Source organism: Chroicocephalus ridibundus, chromosome 10, assembly GCF_963924245.1.
Source record: "Chroicocephalus ridibundus chromosome 10, bChrRid1.1, whole genome shotgun sequence".
NCBI lineage: Eukaryota > Metazoa > Chordata > Aves > Charadriiformes > Laridae > Chroicocephalus > Chroicocephalus ridibundus.
In genome coordinates this window covers 8,346,692-8,361,189 of record NC_086293.1, presented here as the reverse complement: position 1 = coordinate 8,361,189, position 14,498 = coordinate 8,346,692, and the positions used below count along the sequence as shown (strand labels likewise).

At 45.0% G+C, this 14,498-nt stretch overlaps 1 protein-coding gene across 1 annotated transcript in view; it reads right to left on the bottom strand.

The window, feature by feature from the left end:
* Positions 1-14,498, bottom strand: part of DNAH1 (dynein axonemal heavy chain 1) — an 83,460-nt gene that overhangs the window by 34,136 nt on the left and 34,826 nt on the right. The window contains exons 25-41 of the mRNA XM_063348172.1: positions 13,394-13,558; positions 12,572-12,693; positions 11,902-12,007; positions 10,631-10,810; positions 9,616-9,756; positions 8,790-8,953; positions 8,194-8,307; positions 7,416-7,604; positions 6,238-6,343; positions 5,058-5,171; positions 4,575-4,724; positions 3,986-4,072; positions 3,696-3,882; positions 3,485-3,576; positions 2,851-3,005; positions 1,031-1,208; positions 550-744 (exon numbers count right to left, since the gene is read on the bottom strand). Of these exons, the coding sequence (XP_063204242.1) occupies positions 550-744; positions 1,031-1,208; positions 2,851-3,005; positions 3,485-3,576; positions 3,696-3,882; positions 3,986-4,072; positions 4,575-4,724; positions 5,058-5,171; positions 6,238-6,343; positions 7,416-7,604; positions 8,194-8,307; positions 8,790-8,953; positions 9,616-9,756; positions 10,631-10,810; positions 11,902-12,007; positions 12,572-12,693; positions 13,394-13,558 (2,445 nt within the window). The remainder of the gene's footprint in view (positions 1-549; positions 745-1,030; positions 1,209-2,850; positions 3,006-3,484; positions 3,577-3,695; positions 3,883-3,985; positions 4,073-4,574; positions 4,725-5,057; positions 5,172-6,237; positions 6,344-7,415; positions 7,605-8,193; positions 8,308-8,789; positions 8,954-9,615; positions 9,757-10,630; positions 10,811-11,901; positions 12,008-12,571; positions 12,694-13,393; positions 13,559-14,498) is intronic.

The window sequence follows — 14,498 nt, the reverse complement described above, 5'->3', positions numbered from 1 at the left end:
AGAATGCTGCTATTTCCTGCTGTGTCCCGAGTACCACCATTTTGGCTGGAGAGAAAAGTAAGTCAAACCACTTGCTTCAGTCTTAGTCATGAGAAATCTCTGGGCTTGCCTTTTGGTTCTGTGCAACAGTGATGTGCATCTTGTGCCATCACTGCTGTTAAATAGTTTGCTCCTTCCAGACCTTTCCTTTGCAGCTCTGGGTTATTCATTAAAATAGTGGCTCAGGAGAAGAGCAGAAATAACAAGACTTGTTCTTACAACCTTCTCCCTGAAGTAACTCCACTGTAAGCAATGGATGATTTTGTCCAGAAGATAATTTAAAAAGGAAATAAAACAAACTATAATGACCAATAAGACTAAGAAACATCTGTAGGGATCAGTGAATAACCTCTATTAAACCCAGGAAATTCACAGAGCAGTTTATACACTGTTAGTCTGAAGCACTCCCACAATGGCATTTAAATCCAAGCCTTGACAAGTTTGGGCTAGTTGATATTTGAGCTGACAAACTCCAAGCCACAGAAGGGCTGAAATAACATGGTAGCTCACCTTGAGGAATCTCCCGAAGAGAGATGCTAGCTGCTGTGAGAAGGGCTGCATGATGCCTGGGATGTTTTGCAGCCAGCACTCGATGAAGGGCTCCAGCCCCAAGATGCTGGGTTCCAGGTAAACCATGCCACAGCGGGAGACCGTGGCAGGGGAAGCAACAGCCAGATCCTGGACTTCAAACATCATGGTCATGCTCTGGAAAATGCAAAAGAAGAGAAAGAAGGATAAGGACTTGATCACTTCTGATATGCCTTTCAGAATAATTTGGTGAAGCTGAAATATTTCCCTTTGCTGCAGGAGCCCTCCTCTTCTGCTGCTTGTGCAGCACGGCAGAGGTCTGGCCAACACAGGCCTGCTACTGAGACAGCAATTTCCATACAAGTCCATGACAGACATCAAGTAGGAAGTAAAAGGCAAGTTTGTTCCAAGGGGGAGGGAGAAAAACAGACAACAGGCAGCAAAAGCAGGAGGGATGAGTTACCTCTGTCAGCTTGATGATTTCCCCTGAGCTGAGACACAGCTTCTTATTGTCATCTAGCACCGTGTTCATGTTCTCAATCCACAAAGCATCAACTGGGCCATCAAACATGTACCACTTCTTGATGGTGTCAGTGTCCGCAGCTCCCCGACGGATGAGTGAGGAAAGGATCCCATCTGTCCTGAAAAGTGGGAGGAAGGCAGGGCTTGGCCCATTCTGGTTTTGCTGAAAGAAATGGCAGAGCTCCCACCATATAAGGCAACAGATCTTACCCTGGTTCATGTGCCCAAGGATACCTGTGCCTCACTTGTCGATGAGCACTGAGACATACATCTCAGACAGAGCAGCACCACGAAACAATTTCTTTGGGCATTAAGATCTGGACTTTATGTTATCTAACTATAAAATGCCAAGCTTCCCTTTAACCTCTCTGTCCTCAGTGAAAAACAAAGAGGCCTTGCTAGCATCCAGTTCAAGTCATAGGCAGGTTATCTGCTCTCTGAAGGTGCCTCTTTTTCTCCATCAAGCATAAAGGGAGACTCAAGGCAGCTACTCTGCTCATTCAGATGCTTCAGTTGGGTAACTATAGGTTAGGAGGATGAATCCAGGCTAAAGAGCATGACTCTACCATCTTTATAATTGGAGTTCCCCATCCTCAGCTGCCTGTGAACCCAGGTGGTGCTGGAGCTGGTGAACAGAACAGACACACAAAGAATGGTAGCTGTTGACAGCAAGAACTTAATCTGTGCATGGAAACCTGGAGCGCAATTTCTGTTCAGGCCCTGGACTCTACTCCCATTATTAAATAATTATGTGTTATTTTAATAGTGCTAGTGAATTCCAGGGTATTGTTACTGAGATCAAGGGAAAACAGTCTGCTCTAAAGCTCAGCTGATTAAAACAGATGGATTTGTCTGTAAATACATTTTACATGGCTGCTGTATTTTTCTTTTTGTCATGTTGACGTGTCTGTGTGGTGCCCTTGGGTAGAGTCACATCATAAATAAACTGTCAAGCTTAACTGGAATATCCTATAAAATGTCCTTCAGTAAAGATGCACCAGAGCCCAGGTTGGGAAGCTCTGGGTCTCAGCATCGCTAATGTTTCCTTGCCTGCACTTTTCCTAGAGGCTGTTAACGTTTATTTAGTTTCCCTGGTTTTACAGAACACGGTCTTTAGCTTTGCCCCTAAGCAAGCGGTGGGTGACAGGGGCGAAGGGAAATTCACGCTGCTTCTCACACCTTAGCTTCTGAATAGTGAGCTGCAAAGTCAACCTCAGGTCACATATGGAAACACAAGCAGTAGGACCTGGCTGTCAAGAGGGCAAATGGGCTATTGGTTCTCGCTTCCACACCACGTAAGAAAGCAGGAGCCCTGGTAATGGGAAAGAAATGCCCCTTTATGCCTGAAAGTCATCCCTCATCATTCAAGGCCACCAGTGTATTTATACAGAACAATTCAAGTGCACAGCACAGAGATCACTTTTCTTTAGAAGCAAAGCAAATGTTTTTAAGCTGCTGTATCTTAGAGCAGGGGCATGTGCTCCAAAGCAATTGAATTATTCCTTGTTACACAGTTAATGCTGCCAGCTGAGCTGCAGTAACTGTCTGGGCATGTGCTGGCAGCCGGGCCAAGCACACAATAAAAGATGTCAGCTTAAATCGCCGTGACTGGCTATTGTAGCTTGGTGAGGATAAGGACTTGATCGCTTCTGGTTTTATGCCACTACTCTAAATAGTTCTCAGCCTTGAAGAGAAGACGCTCAAGACCAGAACAAAAACATTTCCCATCTGGAAGGAAGGAAAGCAGGTTTTGTACTTTACCACTCATGCGTTAGCAAGTTGAACTCTCCATAAAGCTGGCCCATTGTGATGGATTTGGGATTCAGAACAAAGTAGCTGACTGCTTCGTAATTCCCACCACTGGCTGCAGGCTGACCTTTCAATGACGTCATTGCAGCTGCCAGGACTTCATAACTCTGCAAAAGCAGGAGAGCAAGAGAGATAACTGCCATGGCTCCATCATGACAAAGCCACTTGCTCTCACAGCAACTGCATTCAAAAGGCAGCAAGAAAGGAGGTGGAGTGAAAGATAATATCACAGTAAGGAGATGCCTGTCTGTATTGACAGAAATAAAGCATTCCAGGTGCAGGCGGAGGAAGTTAGATCGCCTGTGCAAGAGGCCTGAAGCATCTTGAGATGTCAAAGTACGTCTCAGCCTTAGAAATCTGCAGCAGAGCTAATAAACTTCAGTCTAATCTCTCAACTCGAAAGACTGAGCTTCTAATATACTTCCCCATGGCTATAAATCAATGCTAAAAGGCAGCATCTTGGTCCCCTCACTTCTACGTGAGAGAAACTGAAAATGCCAGAGCGCGAGTCTTCTGTGAAGCTTAACGCTCTGCATCACTAGGCGGGTGATGGTTTGCTGGGGCCAGCTCAGTGTCTCAACCATACCTTTGTCTTCCCAGAGCCCGTTGGCCCCACTAGCATCAGGCCATGACGAACCACAGTCGTTTCATAGAGCTGGATGCACTTAGTCACAAAACCTGTAGAGGAAGATGATGCAGAGTGGGTCTGGGAGCAGCTGTCTCTTTCCCAGGGCAGAGCACCGGACTAAAATCCCAGGCCTAGAAGGAGCTCGTGGAGAGCCTTTCCCTCCCCTCACCATCAACATCCTTCAGATTCCCTTTGATGCAGGATTTGCGAATGGCTTCTTCCAGGATGCCATAATCAACAGGCTTTTCTCTGATCTTGGGAAATAAATCTGAGACAATACCACTGAAGAGCTTGAGGTCATCCTGCAGGAATTTGGGTACGTTGGCATCCCTGATAGCCCGCAGGCAGATCAGCTCCTGCAAAGATTTAAGAACTCAGAACTTCAAAGATCCTGCCTCTTATGTGGCTGCAGAAAAGGCCACATAAGTCTATGACAGTGTGAAGTATAAGTACATTTACCTCATTCATAGTAGGATTCTCTCTTTTGAGGTTGCCAGCTGTTGAGATGACAGTCTTCACAGCTCTCATCCCAAAGTCATAGTGGTCCTGGAAAAGGCATAGAGGAAACAATGTCATCAGATACAGGAACATCACCTAGAAAAGACTGAACCTATGCATGCACTCAGCAGGTAAGAAAAAAAAAGAAAAAAGAGAAGAGAGAGTTATGCCCCCAGAACAACTGCTCCTTCATCCAAGTCTGCTCTCAGGATCCTTCAAACGACTAACCAGTCCTCAGCTGTACAGGCTATGGGTGAGGAAGACGAGAATAACCGGATGATGAAAAATCCTAGATGGAGGGAGAAGTAGGCAGGGCTGCTTGGCTCAACTCTCCTGCCATTGTAGTTCTAACTAGGACTAAAGGTGAATGTAAGCTCAGCTACAGAAGGAGAAATGACAATTAGAAAGGAGGGGGGTTGATGAAGAATGGATATTGTGACCTTTTTGTGATATGTTATCACAAGGCACCAAGAGAACCATTCAGATACTTTGTGCCTAGGCTGAGAAAACCTCACATTTAAAAAACACTCATGGATATTAAGACATCTACCTGGGTGCTGAGCTGCTCTGACAATAGTTTGAATGTTGTGGTGATCTTCTTTGCAAGGATTTTGGCTTCATTAAACCCAAAGGAATAGAGCGAGATCTCAGCAATCATGGAGTAATCTGGGACCATCATAGCCACAGGACGAAAGAGAGCCTGAAACATACAGTTCCAACACAAGATCAAAACACTGTTTGTTTCTTGCTTTTTCCAGCAAACTGAAAAGGCTGAGTATCTATCCCAGACTGTTTAGAGGACACAGCATGAGTGTGCCTCGCATCTGTCAGGGTAGCATCTCTGCAGACTGCAACCAGACACAACACAAGGAGTGTCATTTGCTTACAGATGTGATTCAAATCTCAAAATGATCCTAGAAACTTTCCAAAAGCATCACATCCTAATCCTTGTCATGGACACACTGCTGGTCTGGGTAGCATCCAGCACCCATACGCCCCTCTTCTTTCCGCCTATGCAGTCTGCTCTCCTCACCTTCAGGTTATCGGGGAGTTCAGTACGCCCAGCATACCCTGGGTTCATTGTGATGAAGACTGCACAGGATGGGACCAGTGGGATCTCTGTGCCTTCAAACATGAAGCGATCCACCTAGAAAATTAAGAATACGATCATCCTCAAAGAACAGAGCCTGACCTGCAAATTAAATAATGTAGCAGAATCTTCCAAGAGGATAACAATGGCTTTCAGTAGTTAAAATTATCAAGCACGGACACACACAGCTGCCCACAACTGTAGTGACTCAATCTGGTCCCACTGCAGGAATCCAGTATTACCAGCAATATTTTTCCTTGTTTAAGAAACTGGGCTTAGAGATTTACTGATAGGATAAATTTTTTTTTTGGCTCTTGAACAGAATTCTACCCCTCCAGCTGTAAACAAACATCTTTCCATTTATTCTGCAGTAGAGTTTGGACCTGAATTAATTTGTGGCAGAGAGGGCAAAGAGAAACCTAAATCCTTTTTAAAGCCGTGTAAGTAGTAATTTCAGATGGGGGATAAAGTAATGCAGAAGAATTCACAGAGTGCAAGTTTCTAATTCCAAGCCAAAGTCAAGGAGATTCAGGTCTTAACCCCCCTGAGCCTACAGAGTAAAAAGCAGAGCATCTAGACTGGCTGACAGCTGAGTCTCCATGTAAAGCCAACAACTCACTTTACATTGCAACTCTGTGTGTGCATGAGTATGCATTTTTCTGCACATATTGGGTTTTGTGAACGAACAAAAGCTTGGATAACACATTTAGACAAATGTGGTGCCAAACAACTCATGGCAGAACACTGGCTGCATTTATCACAGCTCCAATTTGTATCAGCTCAGTGGATCTGTATCGGAGCATCTCTCACACCAAAGTCTGCTGGCACCGCAGCTCAAGCTGAGAAGTACTTCAGCCTGTGAGAGTGTGGGCAGCTGTGGCAGCACAGACTAGGATGAAGTTACAAAACCCACCCAGGATGCTGACTATGTAATGGCCTGATATGACGTGCCGCAGCTAGGGCATTACTCCTCCCTCTCCAAGCTCAAGTATATCTGTCTGAGTTGCCTCTGAGCAGTGAAGCTGGTCCTCCATGAAGATGCATGCAAAGACAAGGGCTTGCCTAGACTAGCTCAAGTGGAGACTTTTTTGTCTGCCTTTGCAACCACGTGTTAATTACGTACCCTCTGCTGCTGTGCTTTCTGAATGGTTGTGATCTGCTGGGCCACCACAGACAGCACCTCAATATCAATGCGGTTGAATTCATCAAAGCAAGCCCATGCACCAGAGCTGAGAAAGGACGGAAAAGCGAGGAGTGTCAGGAACATCACACAAGAGCAAACTTGCAGTCACAAGTTCAGCTGGATCTAGAAATTATAAATCCAAATGCTGGAGAGGCAGCACAGGGAAAAGCAGTGAACCTAAAAGGTGCTTAGCATCCCACAGCAGGTAGTGACACAGTGTACTGATACAGTGGAAGGGGCTGTAGCCCCTCATCCTGAGTACGCACCTCAGGCCATGTGATGAGTCAGAAAGTGCGTGGTCCCTGCAAGACCATGGTAATGTCTGACCCTACAGCCTGAGACAAATTCTGCATGTTACAGATTTGGGCTTGAAAGAGGTGTCACGTTGAATTCCTGTTCTGTACCTGAGCTGTGAGTGTAGCAGATACAATTTAGACATCTCTTAAGTCCATTTTTCAATGCTTAGAAGACGATGTATAAAGCTGGAAGCATGTATATGAGGAAGGTGATCTTCCCACAAGGCATGGTTTAAGAAAGAAGTGAAATTACTTACAAAGAAAACATCTGAGAAAAGAGTACCAGCTTTTGTTGGAGTAACTAATTCAGATTCACCAGCATGCAACAGACTAATTGGACCAGCTCTGTTTGAAATGTAGAGAAGAGAGAATTGTCTTTGAGAGGATCCCTCAGGGCTTAGAGCAGTCTCTCTCGGCTGCTCAATTTTGGATACACTCAGCAGATTCTCTCCTTCTTAAGATTAAGCAGCTTGTGGGCTGAATCTCAGTCCAATGCGTATGATATTAAAACAAAGGCCAGAGCTGCAAACATTTGCACAGGTTTCTAATAGTGGATTGGTGCAAAGCATTTTAATTTTGCCTTAAATGAACAGGATCTCTTTTTATAATTTTTTTTATTTTTTTTTTTAATTGGCTCAACCGCCCCTCCCTTCTGGCAGGAATTTTATAACTTTGCTCATTCTGGGAACACAGTAACCCACTTACTGTGTGGGTTTTGCTTGCTCTTCTGGGCTGCTATGAAAACTACTCACCAATTCCCAGTGGCCAGCATCCCTGTATCCTACCCACTCCTTGATAATGACACACAGCGTTTCATTGTACCTGGCTAGTCCCTTGAAAAACTTTCCCATTGCCATAAAGTCAAGCTGGTCAGAGCAGTTGAACACTACAGTCTGGATTGCTAGTGCTTTCCCCAGGTCTTTTGTTGTTTCTGTTTTGCCTGTTCCTGCTGGTCCTGCGGGTGCTCCTCCAAATTTCAGGTGCAGAGCTCCTGTAAGCGTCAGATAACACCTACAACAAAGAAGAGACCAGATGATGAAAAGCATTTCTACTACTGATTTCAGTAAGGGAGACGTATGATCTATCCAGCTGGAGACAAGTAGGAATCCATCATTTATTATTCTACAGAACTGCGTAGATATGCAGCACTCTGCAAAGGAGTTAGCTATGTGGCCTTGATTAGTATTCACGTGGGCTGCATGGATAAATCCTTCTGCCACTGGCTACAAACTCACTCTCCAGAAAAAGCACAATTACAAAAGGGTATAACTATTATTGCTGCTGCATATTCTAGAGTATTAGATGCCCCTACCTACTGGTTTGTAGAAGAGCTCCTTAGCTATCAGGTGGGCATTTTATATGAGTCAGAGTACTGAAAGCAATCAGTCTGAGCACTGATCACTAGGAATACAGTAGAACCAATGCCAGCATGTTCCTATTCCCTCGTCTCAAGTAGTCCTTTACTGTACATATGGTTTATACTTACATGTATTAAGCAGGTAGACCAGCATGGTCAGATCCTTGGTTTAGTCCCCAGTCAGGCTTGTTCATCCAGATAAAAAACTCCCACCACTGACTACCCAGAAAACAATCTCCTTACCTGTCAGTGAGGGGCGTGATAACCAAACGGCCACTGTTCCCTAGATATTCATAGCCATAGATAAATTCGGCATTGACAGCTCTGATGTACAGGTCCCCCTGTGTCCAGTAGTACCTAATGATGAGGCAACATGACATCAGAAAGATAAACACTGGCTGGCAGCCAATACAGCAGCTCATAAGACTACAGCCTGCAGGTTTGGAGACCTGCATATCATGGGATTTCCCTCTCGAGAGAAGAAAGGATAAGGTAACATAACAGGGTGGACAGGAGTTATCACAGGACCTGGAATTAGGTGTTATATGACTCCTCCTTGGGCAGAAGGCATGCCCTTTGACAGTGAGGCTGTGAAACGCCACGGTATGGCTTAGTCTATATTGCCAAAGTGGATGCCATCAAAACTAGGTCTGTCTCAGATGCCTTAGAATTGCCATCCTTAGCAGACTTCAATTGCACTCCTCATAGGGATGTTAGAGGCAACTCAGGAAAACTGCTTACAGACTATGCAAACTCTGGTTTCCTTTTGTCATGTACATGGCTGATGGGTAAGGAGAACGAAGACTGGCCAGGTGAGGTTCAACAGCTATGCTCTCTACCTGAGCTGGGAGATCCACTCGAAATCATTCATGCTTGTCACATTCTCCTCAATCAGCTTTGCTGCAACATCCTTGGCGTGGACCTCAATCACAATAAGAGCTGACAACACTGCTCGCTGCGTCTTAGACAATTTTCCACGGACCAGGGCAACCAAACTGCCCAGCTGGGTAAGGAAAAGAAAGTACTTTGATGCAATCCATATCCCAAAGACCCAGGCTGTACTAACACAATACAGTCAAACTTATGGCATGCTAAGTCCAGATAACAGGCTGCGTCCAGGCAACTTCTGCCTCTTCGCTTGTCAGAGATCCGAATGACTGCTCAGAAAGCAAACAAACACTGCTCAGGGCTGGCTCAGAGCTGACTTTTACACCATTAACACATTCAGGGGAAAAGAAAGAGTTCAAGCCACCGTGAGGCCCAGAGTTGAGGACACTATATCTCCCAGGTATTAAGTGTGATTAGATGCATGGAACGCACATGAAGGATGCAGTTTCACTTTGATTTCTACTGTCCATCACTCGGTTCTCCCTCACCTTTGATTTCTTGGGTGACCCTAGAGAAGGTATCTTTCACCTTCTTTCTGTCTTCAGGTAATGATCATATTATCAGTCCTGTACATTATTTGAGGTTTATGATGACAAATATCCTAATGATTAAGATGATAAAAACCTGTTTTTCTACCTGGTTTTGAGCTGTGCTATGCAGGACTGCGTCTCTGTTTCTCCTACAGTATTGTCCTGGCTATATTTATGAGTTATCTACGGTCTGGTGATTGAAAAGTCTCCATCTGGCAAAACCGCACCCTTACATTAATCTTCATACCTGAGTACACAGCTGTGGGAAAAGCCTGCTGGACAAATCTCCAGCTTCCAGAGCTTCAGACACTTCCTTTGTCCAGAAAATCTGGCAGCCGGCAATGACCACCTGGCCAGGCCATTCCAAGACCCATGTAGTACGTGGAGTCTTAAAAAAGGAAAAAGAAATGTGATAAGACAATTTTATTTCTAAATTTATTTCTACGTCTCCCTGCTCTGAGATGCACAATTAACAAATAAGAACCAAGTTCTTGTTGAAGAGACTTTCCTTTATTTCCTCCAGTCGCTGTGAAGAAATCTTCTTCAGGCACAGACTCTCTGGGCACTGGGCACAGCAGGTACCTTCTCTCCACTAAGCCACCTGCAGGTTAGTAACCTGTTACAAGTGGCCAGCAGCAGGTGAAGAACAGGAATCTGAGAGACCCAAAAGAATGTTTCCCCTCCCCTGGTCCGTTATAACCTTCTTAGTTTCAAATTTTCAGACAGAGTAGAAAACAGTAACAGAAATATCTGAGGCCTTTTCTTTTTTCAGCCTTTCTCCCTCCCTAGACCCAAAACAAATAAAAATTTAAATTTTCTACCAGCATAGCTCTTACACAGAAACCAGAGCCAAGATGGATCCCTTGATGCATTGACTGCAACCAATACTTCACACTGCCTCGGTTGCCTTTGCCAGCGTACTGTGTGAGACTTGGGAGCTGAAGACGACGAAAAAGGGTAGGATCCTTATAAAGAGGAATACGGAGAAAGGAACAGAAATGGATTCACACAGGGTTGTTCCATGATATTGGGAAGTGTCCTGTGCCCGTTAAGTGAGTGTGCAGGTTTGCATTCTTCTGGACCATTAGCTACTTGCTCAACTGCGCATTCTGCACTTGATACACACATGCACAGTTGGATTAAAGGTTGTATTTTAAAACTAGTAGAATATCACAAATTCATCAACCCCATCACTGGTGACCTCTATGGCAAGCCTGAAACTAAGACACCAGAGACCTGCCGGTCTGTGATAAAACTCTTACCTCTGGATAAACACCAATTGATCTTTCTATGTTGTCGCGTACAGTGGCCTTCATGGAATTCTCCACTTCCAGCAGCCAGTCCTCCACATTGTCAGTGGGATAGATGGGAAGAAACAGCTTCACTTCTTCTCCTTCAGCAGAGTACATGTGCGTGATCTGTAGGTCCTCCTGGAACAGCAGCTAATGGAAGAAGTGCAATAGAAGATGTGCATGGAGGATTTCCTTTCTATCCCTGCCTTCCTGCCGCTAGGGGAGAGCCAGGCTGCAGTGGTGTATGCTCATTATAAATCTGGTACCAAACTTGGTTGTCAATAGTGATAATAAAGTGTGTGACAGATGTGTAAAACGACCTCTTCAAAAAATGGAGGATGATTGTATGAAAACAAGAGATTCACATCACTGGTTTAACTTGAAGCAAATCAAATTATAGGTAGAATGAACATTTCTCATTGCCTGTCCAGGATTCAAACCCTTGATTCCTGTTCAATTCTGTAGATTCAAATCATTTCCCTTGAGGTCAGAGTGTCCGGTTTAAGAGTAAAATTTTAACAGCTTCTCCAGTGCCCCAGCATATCACTGAAAGTTCCTGTATTTATTCCAATGGCTTTGCACCAGATTTCCAGTTCAATTTCCTTTCTATTTTCCCAAGCTAATGACTAGGAGATTGGTTTTGGTGTCGGAGTATTGTGGTGGTGCAAGCTGTGGCTAGCCATGGAGTCTGAAGTCTATTAGGAATAATAAAGAGGAAAAATAGCTGGGTTAACCCCAGCTCCTAAGTAGGGACGAAGGCAGAAACTTAATTCAGTTCAGGCTTGTTCACTCCTTGTGCCTCCTGAGGCTGTCAGCACAAGTGGGATTCCATCCTAACCGGGTGCCTGTGAATCTGAGCTATTTCTCTTGGCCTCCACGGTGGGATGGACAGACACCTCCAGAGGGAGCAGGGACACCTCCTCCTAAGATGGGTACCCAAGTCAATTTCTCTAAGTTGCCCTTTGCAGACGTCTATTTTCCCCTCATTGTCTAAAAAGCAATTAAGGGTGCCCAGTTCAAAGGCTGACATGTGGCTTTGAAACGTCTAAAGTGAGGTTGCTTGAATCCCACTCCAGGGCAGGCAGCATGTTGCATGCCTACATACAGTTACAGGTTCCCAGGAGACACATTTCCACACAGCAGAACGTGAACGCTCCTCCAGCTCTCAGCAGGCCTCCAAGTTCCCATGACACCAGCTTCCCAAAAGTGGGCCAAGCCACTAGGGTGCTTGCTTTGCCTACCTGTGCAATGTTCTCAAAGCATTTGCGGAGGTGAGGTTGTACAGCAGTGGGGTCTTTTGTCTGAGAGAGTATTTCCAGCAGCTCGTCGTCTGAAAGGAAGTAGAACCTAGAAAGACAGAGCCAGGCATGAGGGGAGGCTCTCTACTGTAGTATCAGGGGCTAAATCATGGCAAGATGAGGAACAAGCCTGTTTCTAGAGACACTGTTTCTGACTGCTCACTGATCTCTTTGTATTCGTGCAGCAGAGCAGCAGCCACACTCCGGCCACCTACCTTTCCGTACAGAAAGACTTCTTCATCTGCAGAAGTCAGTTATTCCCATGCAAAGTGGGTTTAAATGAGTACCAAAGAACAGAAGTATTCCTTCAGGAATAAGGGAGGGAGTTACATGGAGGTTTTCATTTTACCCCACCCTTTCTAGACAAATCACGAGGCACAGATACACAGCGATGCTACCAGGCTGCCCTTAACTCACATTTGTGTTTGCCTGTTTTCTCCCCATCAGATGGCAGCATTGAAAGGCGCAGCCTTGCTTCTGTTTGCAGTCTCATGACAATATCCTAAGCTTAGATTGTTTTGCGCTTTCTTGGCAGAGCTCACTGGAGTGAGCCTTTCCTTTCATATTTCCTGAACCAGGGAGTGTGATCCAGCCTGCTGAAATTTGGGGTTACCTGGGAAAAGCTCCTCTCTTCGTCTCTAGATATTCGCTCAGCCCTTTCTGCACAAGTTCGAGTAGTTTGTTACATTTCTGCAGGTTCTCTAATAGCGTAGGATCAGGGCACAAAGAAATCACCTATAAACAGAACGGAGAACAGAGGAAGCATCAGTATTCTGAGCATGTGGGAGATAAGGCAGTGGAGATAATTGGGTTGCCCAGTGATGTTACTGATAGGATTTAAGTGACTCATTCACAGGAGTACTTTTCACAGGGATCTGGAGAGGTGTGAGCTTTGTGGCTAAGGAGGGGAAACAGCACTTACGGATGTGACAAACACATTTCTGGGTTCCCCTAAATACCAATAGTTGTAATATGGAATACAATTGGCAATGGAGTCCTGGACTGGAGAAAAGAGGAACACAGAGCACTGCTACCAAGACACAGAAACAGGCAAAAACAATGGCTCCAAACAGTTTAAAAAGTCACTCTTGAGAAGGAACTGAAGGAGTTATTTTATGGATTAGGATTATAGCAGGGCTGATTACAAGAACTGTAGGGGATAGGGAGTCTGTGTGCCGAGGAGAAAGTATCTGGTGGGGTGGACAGCTTGGTGCAAGGCATCGCAGGGAATGACTCTGTCTGGTTGGACATCAGAATGAAAGGCCAAGTTCCAAGAGAAGAAACCATGCACATTGCCCTGGGCAAGGTTGTATGGTTTATACAGCACCGCTCATGCCCACACTGTTACAAAAACAATGACTCAAAGGTCATTCTTATGTGAGCACGGCTCCAAAGAGTTTGGGATACCTACCCCAGCTTTCATCAAGGTACACACCTCAGGATTTTCATTAGCATTCTTCATGATATTCCTCCAATCCCCATCCATGGCCTGGTAGCGCTGGCTTTCCAATGGGAGCTGTCTTTTGATGTCCTCTGACCTAAAGATGGGCTCCAAGTAGAGCCAAGAGCGCTGGCAGTTCAGCCATTCTTCTAGGACATCCTAGTGGGGAGCAAGAAGAACATATCAGGACACCATGCTATGAACCTGTACAACAAAACCATTCAAACTGTGCACCAAAATGGGTTTTAAAGAAAGAAAAAAAGAAATAAAAAAAAAAGAAGGAGGTGATGCTGCACTTAAACCTTCCACAATTCTAAAATCTACCTGCAGCATCAGGTAAATCTACCTGCAGCATCAAACAATTAACAATTTCCTAGCAATCCCCTTTGCTAACTGCTGTCAGCAAACATCATAATCAACACCCGCTAGTTTAATGGGGGTAGTTTAGAAATATGTGTAACCCAATACTAAAGCTCAAAGGGACTTTGTGGTACTAGAACAAATTTCTGTGGCTAGTGTTTCTGTGTATTAGAGAAGATAGCACAATGTCTGCACACAGTAAGATGGGGATTTTATTTTGTGAAAAGAGCTCTTCTGGGGAAGAAGAATGACAAATAAAATATGCCAGACCCCACAATTCTGTCATATCCTCTCTCCTGCTTGATGTACCTCAGCCGCAGCGCTGCCTGAATAATCCATGGAAAGATCTTCAAACAACACTCTGAATTAAGAGAATGAATGAAAAGCTAAACATTTAAGTTAGACACCAGACAGGAAGCCTGGTTTGTCAGACATTCAAAGGAGCAAGAGAATTAGGTTGGAAGAACATCCTCCTCTTCCATTTTCAGGCGCGGGGGATTGGAAGGTATGGGCAACGGGCGCAACATTGCAAAGCAGCTCAAGTGTTTGACTCCCTTTCAGACCGCCTTAGTCACACAGTGCTATCTACCGCCCCCTGAGCACACGCAGCCACTCGACCTAGCAAGAGGTGGGGTTTTCCAGTAATACAGACAATGGTGTTTGCCATAGTCCATCAGCTAACTCTGATAAGCCACTTCCCAGAAGTGGATTCATGGGCCTTTAGTGACAGGAATGAATG